We start from the raw sequence: 12,590 nt of genomic DNA on the forward strand, positions 1-12,590 counted from the left end.
CATAAATACAGTTTCAGAAAACTTTCAACCAATGTGCCAGAAAACACACCTGTTGGCCTGTAGTGTGTGAGCTTTTGATTCTTTCAATTAGTTTATCAGTATTGGAAATCGTTCAGAAATAGAAATCAAATTCTGTTGTTATGACTAACTTTCACACCGAGCAGCTTCAGATTAATAAAATTCCACAGATCTAATAATGCATCTATGAAGTCTCCTAAACATAACCACAATATTTAATTGTTTAAATAGGAGGTAGGATGATGACTTATTTTAATGTTCTCCTGCGTGATGTGTCTCTCCCTTCTTATGTGTATAGGATATTATTAGAGGGGCCAGCAGCAACGCCTAGTTGCCTGATGGTTCCCAGAATAGCACCTTTTCCAATTTGTATATAATTTTGATAAAGCCTAGCCATTTGGAATTACTTTTTCTATATTTGGTGTCTGTCTTATCCTGTTTTTTATCTGCAGAAAATGTCAGGCATTTCTACGAAGACACATAGGAAAAAAAAATCTATGACCCATGCAGAGAGAAAAATAATCCTAAGATCTCTCTCCTTCTAAAGCTCTTTTGAGACAAAGATCAAGAGCTGCAGAGATATGTGGATAACAAAAGGAAACCATGGATAAAATAGCACAACAGCACAGAGGCAGAACAGAGGGCTATAAGTCAGGAAGGTCATACTTGGGTAGGGAGGGAAAACGAGGAAGAGCATCAGTGCCAAGTGAAGCATCTATTTAAAAATTACACAGCATTCTTTGTGTTGCCATTCCACTTCTGTTGATTAGAAAACATTTGTGAAGCACAGGTAAAATGGGTATTTCTGTCCTTGAGTACTAACTGATGTATAGATGATGTCATCCCACTAATCTGAACTCATTTATTCTCTATCAACTGACATTCGGGGTTTTTTTCAGTAGGTCTAAAAAATCTTGACCAGGTGAGACCACATAAAAGAAGACAATTTTTTTTTAAAGCTTCCAGAAACTTATGAAATTAAACAAGTTTTATTTGTCCTTTGCATGTACATATTTAATTATACAACAGGTTACATGCCTGTGTAGATTACCTGCGTCCTTCAGAGACTCAATGAATGACGGATTGGAAGGGAACTCTGAAGGGCATATGATCCACGCCATCCTGGTCAAGCAGGGACCCCTAAAGAAGTAGCTGGTGCACTGATGCTCAGTCTCCTATGAGAATCAGATCCTATGAATGTGAGGCTCCTACTGATCTGCAGAAGGCCTCATCTATTCATTCTACTTTTTCAGGTGGCCTAGAGCATGAATAATGATAATGTCACCCATCCCTGTCTTCCCATTAATCTTAACTCTCAGTTGGCTCCTCATCCATCTCCAGGCAGAATTCAATGCACTCTAACTGCTCTCTCACATAAAGAGCAACATCCCTTTATCTCACCCCCTTCAACAGATCCCCTTCCTATCCTCCCCAGAAAGCCTGCATCCTCCCATAGCAATGCTCCCTCATGGCAGCCATCCAACAAAATCTCCATGATCACAGCATGATCATTGTCTTGCAACTGCATACACATCCCTAACTCATCATCTGTATTGTTCATATTGCATGCATTAGCATACAGGAACTTCTGAGAGGCACTGCAGCATGCTGGGTTTCTAAAAATGTTATGGGGAATTTTTCCCTAATGGTTTCTGGTATGTACTTCCTTGCTTACATTCAGATGCTGAAGGTGACCCCTTTTTGTTGATTTTGTGTTCCAATTCCTGTAACATCACCATATGCCCATGTTTATTGACCTTGTCCATCACTCCTTTTCAGGGTTGCTGATTACTCTCTCTTCTCCATTATTTTGTTTTAAGCCCTCTCACTTAAAGACTAAGGAGAAGCATATAACAAAGGGTAGTTTTTCCATGTGATTTTATTTATTTATTTATTTGCTATTTTTGTTTCATAAATTTGGAGACTTGCACTGAATGATGCAAAGGATTGAAGAAAAAAGAAAGGCAGTATCTTAGTTTTGAATCTAATGTGGATATGTGAATTCTTTCCATGGCTCCACCACAGACTTATTCTCTGGGACATTAACTTCTTGCAGAAGGTCATTAAGACCCATGATTTTTCTCATCTAGTCTGAAAACTGGAGTGAAGGAGAGAAAAATTTCCAAAATGAAATTCCTCCTCTCTATTTTACACATTAATTTTAGGATAGATTCATTTGCTTTTGGAGATATGTGAGCTTCTTTATTGACTACTGAAAGATTCTAGAAGAAAAGATCAGATTCGAATAAAAAATTTTAGAATGGCTATAGTTAGCCGAAATTAATCTCATTACAATTGCCTTACACTTGGTATTAGCATCTTAAAACCCAGGGTCTAAGTAGTAGAAACATCACACAACTAAAGAAAATTAATAGAATTTTTTCTCCAAACACAGAAAATACTACATAATGCTAAAAACCCTGATAAACGAGTCAGTGAAGTCTCAGAATAAATAGATAACTTTATTCAGTCTCTGCTTCTGGTTTAGCAAAGGAAGGGTAATGACCACACAGCTCAAAATAATGCCTGTAATTTTGTTAATTGTAATATTTATGAAGCTGCAAATACACTAATGTGACCCAGGGTATTGCCTTGGGGGAAATGAATAATTTCTTCTTCAAAGGAGAGCTTGAATGGTGGAACTTAAAAAAGCATGAGGCTATACAATATAAAAAGTATTGATTAGCAATGCATTATACACACACACACACACACACACAAATGCAGTAGTCTTATGGAGAAAAAGTGTTACTTTCCTGAGATAAAGTTCATTTGACTTGATAGATAATAAAAGTTCTAAGCATCTAATAAAAGTTAATGAAACAAATATCTAGATTTGTGAAATGTACCTAAGATTGAAGAAGCACAAAATATGTTTTATAATAATATAATCACTCCTGCCTGGAGTAAGTTGCATAAATCAGAGCTCTAAACTTCCTTCTAAACATGTTGTAAGTACCCATTCATGGATTTGGTGAGACTGAAGTACTAGTATAAAGTGGGAGAACAAAAATTTTATAAATAACAGAAAAGAAATTCTCAGTATGAAGAGCATCACCTGACACCTGAGATACTAAATATATATATATATACATTATTTTTTTCTCATTTCAACATAAATGCTAAGATTTTCCTATGTTTATATTTTATGTGATCTAGGATGAATGTGCTAATTATGTCCGTGTCCTTCACCGATACAATAGAACGCATCTTCTGGCTTGTGGAACAGGAGCTTTTGATCCAGTTTGTACGTTTATAAGAGTTGGACATCCATCAGAGGTAAGAAATTTGTTTTACAGTAATAATTCTTCTGGCCTATATTCCAGTAAAGCCTCTATGTTTAAAAATAAATATTTAAATTGAAGTGCTGGGAGTTCTCGTACAAATCATATAGGAGATATTTTCCCAAATGAAATGTGATAGTTGTCCAAAATTGAGAAATGGGAACTCATTAATTACTGAAGTTATATTTTGGAGAATTAGGCAAAGAACTTCAAGTTAATATTTTTGTTTGTTTGTTTGTTTTAGGAAATAATGTACTGTACTGCACATACTTAGTTGGATGGAATGTGAAATATCTTAATTGTTTTTTATTGAATTCAGCTTCTTATTGTTGATCATATTAAGCAAGTATGTGTTAGCTCCTTAATGACAATTTTAACTGTTTGAAATCCTTTAGATTAGACCAGTATTAAAGAATCTCTAACTGCAACAATATCTCATTTTAAATACAATTAGGCAATTAACCTAGTCCAGCTTATAGCAATAAAATATGTATTACTGCATGGATACCTAAATACTGATGGACTGATCTTGCTCATATCTTGCTCCTTTGTATAGTCTAAAAAAAACCCTGCAATTAATGAGTATACTCTGAAATTCCCTACAAAATTAAATAAATAAATTAATAAATAAATTAGAGAAGCCTTCTTGAGGGACTGAATTTCTCCACATATAATAACACTGAAACTGTGAGTAAAGGTATAAATTATATTCCTAGGTGTGGACCTTGGAAATCCAGATGGAAATATTAAAATTGAAATTCAATGTGGAAATTGTACACTTACCATAGAATCATAGAATGGCCTGGGTTGAAAAGGACCACGACGATCATCTAGTTTTAGTCCCCCTGCTCAAGAGGGGGAATAGCTGTTTACAAGAGTGGACAGTGATAGGACAAGGGGGAATGTTTTTAAACTGAGACAGTGGAGGTTTAGGTTAGATATTAGGAGGAAGTTTTTCACACAGAGGGTGGTGACACACTGGAACAGGTTGCCCAGGGAGGTTGTGGATGCCGCATCCCTGGAGGCATTCAAGGCCAGGCTGAATGTGGCTTTGGGCACCCTGGTCTAGTGGTTTAAAACTATCCCTTACATATACTTAGTTATGCTGAAGAAATTGTTTATTTTGCTATAAGGTAAAAATAAATAAATAAATGGTAGGGAATCCCACTATTTATGGAAGAATCAGTTGGTATGTGTCCATATATAATGAAAACAAGAATGCATTATCTTTAAAGTTTTATGCAGATGAACTTACACAAACTGGAAAAAGTCTACTGTATCCTAGAAAATTAAAGTTTGGCTTTGAAATAAGTTTTATATGTTTATGATCTGGCTACCTTCATTTGAGAAAGAAACACTGCAAATATACACTGCATTTTTTGTTGTTGTTATTGATGGCGATGATGTCTTTTTATTATTGTTTCTTGCCAAACTTTTATCTTGTTTTGTGTGATTTCCTGAATTTAAGTATGCAACTACAAAGTGGATGTTCTTCCAGCCCACCCCATTCCAACCTACTCCAAGTTATTCTGTATCAGAATTACTCAGTTTCAGCTTAAGTTCTCCAAACAATCTGGTTTTATTCTGTCTTTTACATCACACTTTAATTGTCATTCCATATTTAGCTGACAGTTTTGTGCCTAGCAATTCATAGAAGCTATATTTCATACCTTTCAAAAATGAAACTGGAACAACACACAACACCAGAAATGCAAATCCAGTCTATGCTATGCATCATCACCTGTTAAAATCAACAGTGCTCAATAGTTAAGAACCCATTACAGGACTTATATTTGAAACTATCTGACACTGGCTTCTAAAATTCTGGAACTAAACAGTAAGCAATTTTAAAACAAAGAAACTCGGCATGTCTTTGCCCCTACTAGGAACCTTGTGTCAGGCTTCCTGGGATAGTTTAAAGGAAGTGGTATCTGTATATTTAGAAACTCTACTTAATCAACAAGCCAATAAAAATAGGAAAAAAAAAACAACACAAAAAATGAGAAACAAAGTTTTTATATAAGAATGTATAGCTCACAATTCTCCCTAACACATCACTATCTTTACTTTCCTTCTTTTAGTCAGTTATTCTCACATGTAAAATTGAAGTTCTAAAATTTTACCCACACTGAAGTCATGGAAAAAATACAATTTTTCTGTTTGTGTAGACCAACAAGAAATATATTTGCTACACCAGGAGCTATAAGTAGTAGCTATATCAGTTTCCATTATCTGAAAATTTGACTATAGGATTAAAAAAGACAGGTGCCATGCGTATAGTAGTTTAAAAATAACGCATGGTATGTGGTTGAGTAGGCAAATTGTAATCTTGCAGGATAAGGATATCTTTTTACTGCAGAAAGTAAAAGGAATTTGAGGAACCAAATCTGTCCTCAGAAAATTGCAGTTTAAACTCTGTTGATCTCTCCAGTGAGAGTATCCTGAGAAAGTAACTGCCAATTACTGTCCTTCAATTTCCTTCACCTCAGCTCTCTTGTTGTCTTCTGTCCGACTTTCATGGGAGGGAGAATAATAAATGATTGGCAGCTGCTCCCCAAAGTCTTTAGATCCAGCCACGGAAATAGCCTAATTAGGGAATACAGCAATCCCTACATGGCACTGCTGGTTCCTAGCCAGCCTCATCGGAAGACTCACAACAGAATTATACTCCATGCATTTTTCTGAACTCATTTTTATTACTAAGTATAGTTGTAGAAAAACAACTTCTAAACAGAATGTCTCTAAGTAGTACAAGGTATATTTGAGGTTTATGTACCTTCTTTGAACAATGACACTTTGCACACTTTTGGATGTATAAAGTCTAAAAGGGAAAGAATTGTTATAGCAGACTTCTATGTATCTACAAACCTAGCTATCAAAGCACATATAGCTAGATTTACATTTCCATGTGGAATTATGAATCAGCATAGAAGAAATACATGCTTTGTGCTCCCTATCTTAAACATAAGTCTTAGTTTTTCTTTCTGAGCTAATTGTCCAGACAACATGTGACCCTTTCTGTAAAAAAATTCAGGGTTTTGAATTATAATGTGCATGGTAATAACAATTAAAGATGTAGGCATTAAAAACTTGACAAAATAGTAGAACTACATATTCTACAACCTTCACCTTGCAGTTTACCATAGAAGCCAAAATACTTTGTTTTGTGTAACAAAATATCCAACTGAGGCTCTTGCTGTTCAGGCTCAGTAGTACTCATGTTGTAGAAATATATATTTTGCTGCTGGTTAATAATGAATGTTTACATGAAGTCATCCATTTCTGAATAGATGTTTGGTAAGCAAATAAAGCATTACAGCTCTTCCTTTGGGCTGTGATAATATCCCAAAGCCATGTTCATGACTGTATTCATACTGTATGGCAATCTCTGTCCCAATCCAATATTTAGCATGTTTTTGTGAGGCACATGCCGGCTTATAAAAAGGAGTACTCTGCCTCTTCTGGAAGTCTTACATTCTTATTCAACTACAGACCTATACTTCCTCATAAAAAAAAACAGGCTTGAGCTGTACCTTGCCGTAAACTGGGCTCCTATCACCAAGCATTTGAAACCAAAAGGAGACTTTTGTCCCAAAACCAGACCAAATTTGGTTATCTAATTGGCGGATCATTACTCCTTGGAAATTACTGGAAATCAGAATCCTTAAGCTTCACAAAAAAAAGCAGTAGAATGTCATCTTCCATAAGCAGTTTTTCTAGAAAATATTAATATAATTTAGTATCCTGTAACTGAAATCTTTTACAATTAAGTTTTATTAAGATACATTACACACTGAAGTTCCTCTTACATGCTTTTTATGGCTTATAGAAATATCACAATACTAGTTATTTTCATAGTTTAAATAGTTCTAGTAATTTTTAATTATTTCAATTAAATATTTAAAATAATTACACTTGAATATGTTGTTCAAATAAAACAACAAGCAATATTGGTTGGATTCAACCTCAAACTTGTGTTCTATCATCAAAGTATAAACAAATATATTTTTCCAAATCTAATTACATATAACTTTTATGATACACTTCATACCCATTTGAAAGATTAAAAATCTAACAGATTAATGCAGTTATATTACTGTAACATTTGACTAAATCATACTGCTTTGGATTTCCAGGCTGTTCACTTTAGTAAAGCTGTTTCCAGATATTACCTTTCTAAAAATATGCAATTATAGTCATTGACAGTACCATGCAGCTTTTTTTTTTCTTTATGTCTCTGAATACTTTGACCCTGATGAATGTTGCCTTCCAAAGTCTAAACATCTCTTCAAATTAACCAACATTCTTCTGTCATTTAGAAATAAATTGCAAATAGGTGAAAATATAAGTGCTAACTTTGCAGAAAGAGCAACTGAACTGCTGTTACCAAGAGCATACTAGATACTTTTACCTACAAAATACAAGGCAATTGTCAACCAATACAGGAGCTCATTATCTTCATGAAATACATTAACTTCGTGAAATGATATAATCAACATGTACAATTACATATTCTGAGAGAACAAATCTGAGATAATTCTTCAAATCAGATATAGAAGATGAAGGAAAATAAAAAGAAATAAATTACTATGCTTTCACACTCCACCACTGTCATGCTTGCTGCTTTTGATGCCACTAGGAAAATGAAAAAGAGTAAAATGAAATATTAAAAATATACGCATGTATAATAAAATATAAAATAAAACATCTGCCATTCAGTCTCTTATTTTTCTATTTGTATTCACTTCACCATTTCTTTTGAAAAAAAAAGAGTACTGAAAGAAACGCAGTTTTGAATTTTTTCAGTATCAATTTTTGTTTCTTTACATGTATTTGCTACTAAAGTACTCCTGTACTGCTGCGAACAGCTCAAGATGCTGTAGGTGAATTATTATGAACCTTAGACTAAGATGCAGACTGCAGATAAATCTGCAGACAATGTTTTTTGTTGTAATGAGCTATCAACTCAGTAGAGCAGAAGGTCCTAGTGGTGCTCCAGAAGCTCTTTAGAGCTCCAGACTGCCCAGTTAATGAATAAAAAAAGCAACTTTAACAAATCCAGATCAGAGTGGAAACAGAAAGGGTGGCCAAAAATTGGAACAGGTTGCCTAGGGAGGTGGTGCAGTTGCGATCCTTGGAAGTATTTAAGAGAGATGTGGAAGTGGCACTCTTAGATATAGTTTAGCAATGAACTTGTAGTGCTAGGCAGATGGTTGAACTTCATGATCTTAATGATCTTTTCCAACTTAAATGATTCTATAATTCTGTGATTAGGAATTTTTCTTAAAAAAATTCTGTACAGTGAGCTGGCAGAGTACCATTTTCAGTACCTCATCTAACTCATCAAACTGCCTACAGTTGTGTTTCTCCATTTCAGAAGGCTGATGACAAAATCATCCTTTCCACAAAGTGCACTGGTGGTTTCACAGAGCCTACCCTAAGTGTCCCTAATCTAACATACTCCTTACCAACCTATTTCTTATTCAATTAGCCTGATGGAATTCTGCTAGTTGGGGAACAACAATAACAAACTGATACCATACCCTTTTTTCCAACCTGTGTTCCCCTTAATACTTCACTGGATTCTGGGAAGGATACTTCATTTTCTAATTCAGAACAAAAATAAGATAAGGTTCAACAGTGCAATAAACTTTCCCCCAGACAAACAGAGGCAAAATAAGCCCCTCAGTTCGTGCTTTAACAAATTAAAGTAAATTGACACAGAAGTTAAGAAAGCATGTTCAAGTCATAGTTTAATTTTTACTTTTCTGTTCTTGATCAGTATTTGGTAATGTCATAATTCTTTCACTTTTTGGTTAGGAACAAGATTATATACATATTTATGTATATTATTCTAGGATATTGTTTCTGACATATCTTTTTATAACCAAAACAGAATGATCTACTCAGTTATTCCCTCTCCATGCTTTTTCCTATTACTCATCTCAGCTCTCAGTCTGCAGAGGATTAAGGAGTAGGAACATCAGGTTTCATCAACCAAACAGAAGTGAGTGTTGGTCACTCCCTTATTACACAGAATGCGTGACAAATTCTTACCCTTAAAATATTTGCTCAGAGATCAAGTGTTCCTCTTTGGGAGGATAAAAAGCCACCAGTTAGAAACCTATCAACTAAATCTTACTATGTTTACCAGTACATTCTACTTATGAAATTAAATCTGCAATGATAAATACTATGAAATTGCTTATTTATTGCAGTTGTTACCTATAGTTTGTGTGAAACAATTTAGATTATCTTTAAACTGTTGCCAAGAGTCCATGTATGCAAAGTGATATCAAGTAAACAAACTACTATTATAGTTGTTTTTGTTTTTGTTTTTTTTAACCAGAAATGATTATATCATGTAATCTGATTGTTCACCTTGCAGGCTGTGAAACTGCACCAAAATATCTAGATGCACTACATTTTATTTCAATTAAAACAATTCAGGTTTTGGACACTAAATGTGTGCATTTCAAAAGAAATTAAAATGCCTCCTAAAATCACAAAAGGCAGGAAATTTATTAGGTGACATTATCCCTATGCTCATAGCAAACAACATAAGTGCTTTGGTGTAACAGGAAAAAACTACAAAACAAAGATCTACATCAACCTTAACCTAAAGAAGTTTTGTATTTTGTATTGTACTACCTGAAAAAGTATTTTGTGCTGAACTCACAACTTACCTATGTATTCCTGAGAAAATGAGTGAGAACTAGCCAAGCAATATATGAAATAATTTTCTGCCCCAGTTTAAAGAACAACTTCATCTTCAAATCTAACCAGCCTCTGATCCTTTTCTGAAAAGATAAACATCGTCTTGTAACACAAAAAAATGTCCTTCCCAATCAATGCATATGTCTATGTGAGAAATTCAAGTTCATGAGATATGCTTGTAATATTTATCTTAATGAATAGTTGGATATGCGAATCTCCGGTAAGGGTAACGCAGAAAGGGAAAGTCTCTTCCACTGAGTTCTTCACAAGGAAAAGGATAATGGGTGTTGCATAAATAGAAACAAGGGCCAGAATGAGAACATTTTGTGTGGTCAGTCACATACCACATGGATTATTTCTCCCAAATATTGCATTAAAACATTCAGGAAATTATGCATTATCATTTAAAATAATCCAAATAATGACAACTATACTCTTTCACTTAGAAAACTTCCATTTACTCAAGGCTAAATTTATCTAACATCAGCTTCCTGCCATTTAATCTTGATATGCCTGTGAAAGCAAAGTTGAAAAGTCTCTATCTTTTCCAAATCTTTTCCGTGTATAAGTACCTATACAAAAAGATCAAGCTACCTCTTCACTTTTTTGATAAGCTGAATAAATATAGCTCCTTAATCCTCCTATCACAAGGATTCCTCAATTATATTTGTGTCCTTCCTCTGAACTCTGCAGTATTTTTAAGTGTTCTGGAAGGGCATGCACTACAACCAGACGAGCTATTTTATGAGGCAAGGTCACTTCCCTACTTCGTTTGAGAGTCCTCTTTCCATAGACTCAAGTGCTGAGTTCTTGGCACAGCATCACACTGAGAAATCTTATTTTTATACGTTGGCACTTGATTCAAAGCTACTCTCTGAAACTCAGATTTTTCCCAGTTAACTTTATACTTAGTTTCGATAACTAAGATTTCTAGAGATGCTTGTCATTGTCAGCTCTAACAAGGCACCTAGGATATCCAAGATACTAAATGAGATACTTCAGTCTAATGCTGGAAGGTAGCCTGACTGAACAAGGATCTGAGCCTTCACCATTTCATAGAATCATAGAATCGCTAAGATTGGAAAAAACCCACAGGATCATCCAGTCCAACCATTTGCCCTTCACCAATGGTTCTCGCTAAACCATGTCCCTCAACACAACATCCAAATGCTCTTTGAACACCACCAGGCTTGGTGACTCCACCACCTCTCTGGACAGCCCATTCCAGTGCCTGACCACCCTTTCAGAGAAGTAGTATTTCCTAACGTCCAGCCTGAATCTTCCCTGGCACAACTTGAAGCCATTCCCTCTAGTCCTATCACTAGTCACATGAGAGAAGAGGCTGACCCCCAGCTCACTACAACCTCCCTTCAGGTAGCTATAGAGAGCAATAAGGTCTCTCCTGAGCCTCCTCTTCTCTAGACTGAACAATCCCAGCTCCTTCAGCCGCTCTTCATAAGGCCTGTGCTCAAGACCCCTCACCAGCTTTGTTGCCCTCCTCTGGACACGCTCCAGGGCCTTGATGTCTTTCTTACAGTGAGGGGCCCAAAACTGGACACAGTACTCAAGGTGCGGCCTCACCAGTGCTGAGTACATGGGGATAATTACTTCCCTGTACCTGCTGGCCACACTATTTCTGATACAAGCCAGGATGCCATTGGCCTTCTTGGCCACCTGGGCACACTGCTGGCTCATGTTCTGCCTAGTGTCAATCAACACCCGCAGGTCCATTTCCTCTACACAGTCTTCCAGCCACTCTGCCCCAAGTCTGTAGCGTCGCCCGGGGTTATTGTGGCCCAAGTGCAGGACTCAGCTCTGGTCTTGTTGAATCCCATCCCATTGGCTTCAGCCCAGCTATCCAGCCTACCCAGATCCCTCTGCAGGGCCTCACTACCCTCAGGCAGATCAACACTTCCAGCCAGCTTGGTGTCATCTGCAAACTTACTGAGGGTGCACTCAGTGCCCTCATCCAGGTCATCAATAAAGATATTAAACAGGACAGGCCCCAGCACCGACCGCTGGGTACACCACTTGTGACCGGTCGCCAGCTGGATTTTAAGCATTCTTATGGTAAAAACTGTGTTCCTTTTTCCAATGTATAGCACTTCGGATACAAATGTTTTAAAATTTACTTTGTCAGCTTCTAAACTTTAACTCAATGTTTAGATCACTCTATAACACACTCAGAGTACCTGTTATTCTTCATTTTTTATACTTCATCAGTCTTTTTCTGTCATTTGTGAATTTTACCATAAAGAAGTTGTGTTCTTGTTTAAATCACTCTTCAGTCAGAGAAATAAGGTTGGCAAACTCCTCCAAGATCATCTAGTCCAACCATCCACCCACCACCAATATTTCCCCATGAAACCATGTCCCTTCGCACCACATTTAAACTTTTCTTGAACACCTCCAGTGGCAGTGACTCAACCACCTCCATGGGCAGTCCGTTCCAGTGCCTGACCACTCTTTTGGAGAAGAAATTTTTCCTAATATTCAACCTGAACCTCTCCTGGTGCAACTTGATGCCACTCCCTCTCGTCCTGTCACTAGTTACCTGGGAGAAGAGGCCAA

General features: G+C 36.2%; 1 protein-coding gene across 2 annotated transcripts in view; it reads left to right on the plus strand.

The window, feature by feature from the left end:
- The window catches only part of SEMA3E (semaphorin 3E), a 133,381-nt gene that overhangs the window by 71,625 nt on the left and 49,166 nt on the right, over positions 1-12,590 (plus strand). For both annotated transcript variants that reach the window (NM_204242.2, XM_046941061.1), the window contains exon 4: positions 3,178-3,297. In NM_204242.2, the coding sequence (NP_989573.2) occupies positions 3,178-3,297 (120 nt within the window). The remainder of the gene's footprint in view (positions 1-3,177; positions 3,298-12,590) is intronic.

Source organism: Gallus gallus, chromosome 1, assembly GCF_016699485.2.
Source record: "Gallus gallus isolate bGalGal1 chromosome 1, bGalGal1.mat.broiler.GRCg7b, whole genome shotgun sequence".
Lineage (NCBI taxonomy): Eukaryota > Metazoa > Chordata > Aves > Galliformes > Phasianidae > Gallus > Gallus gallus.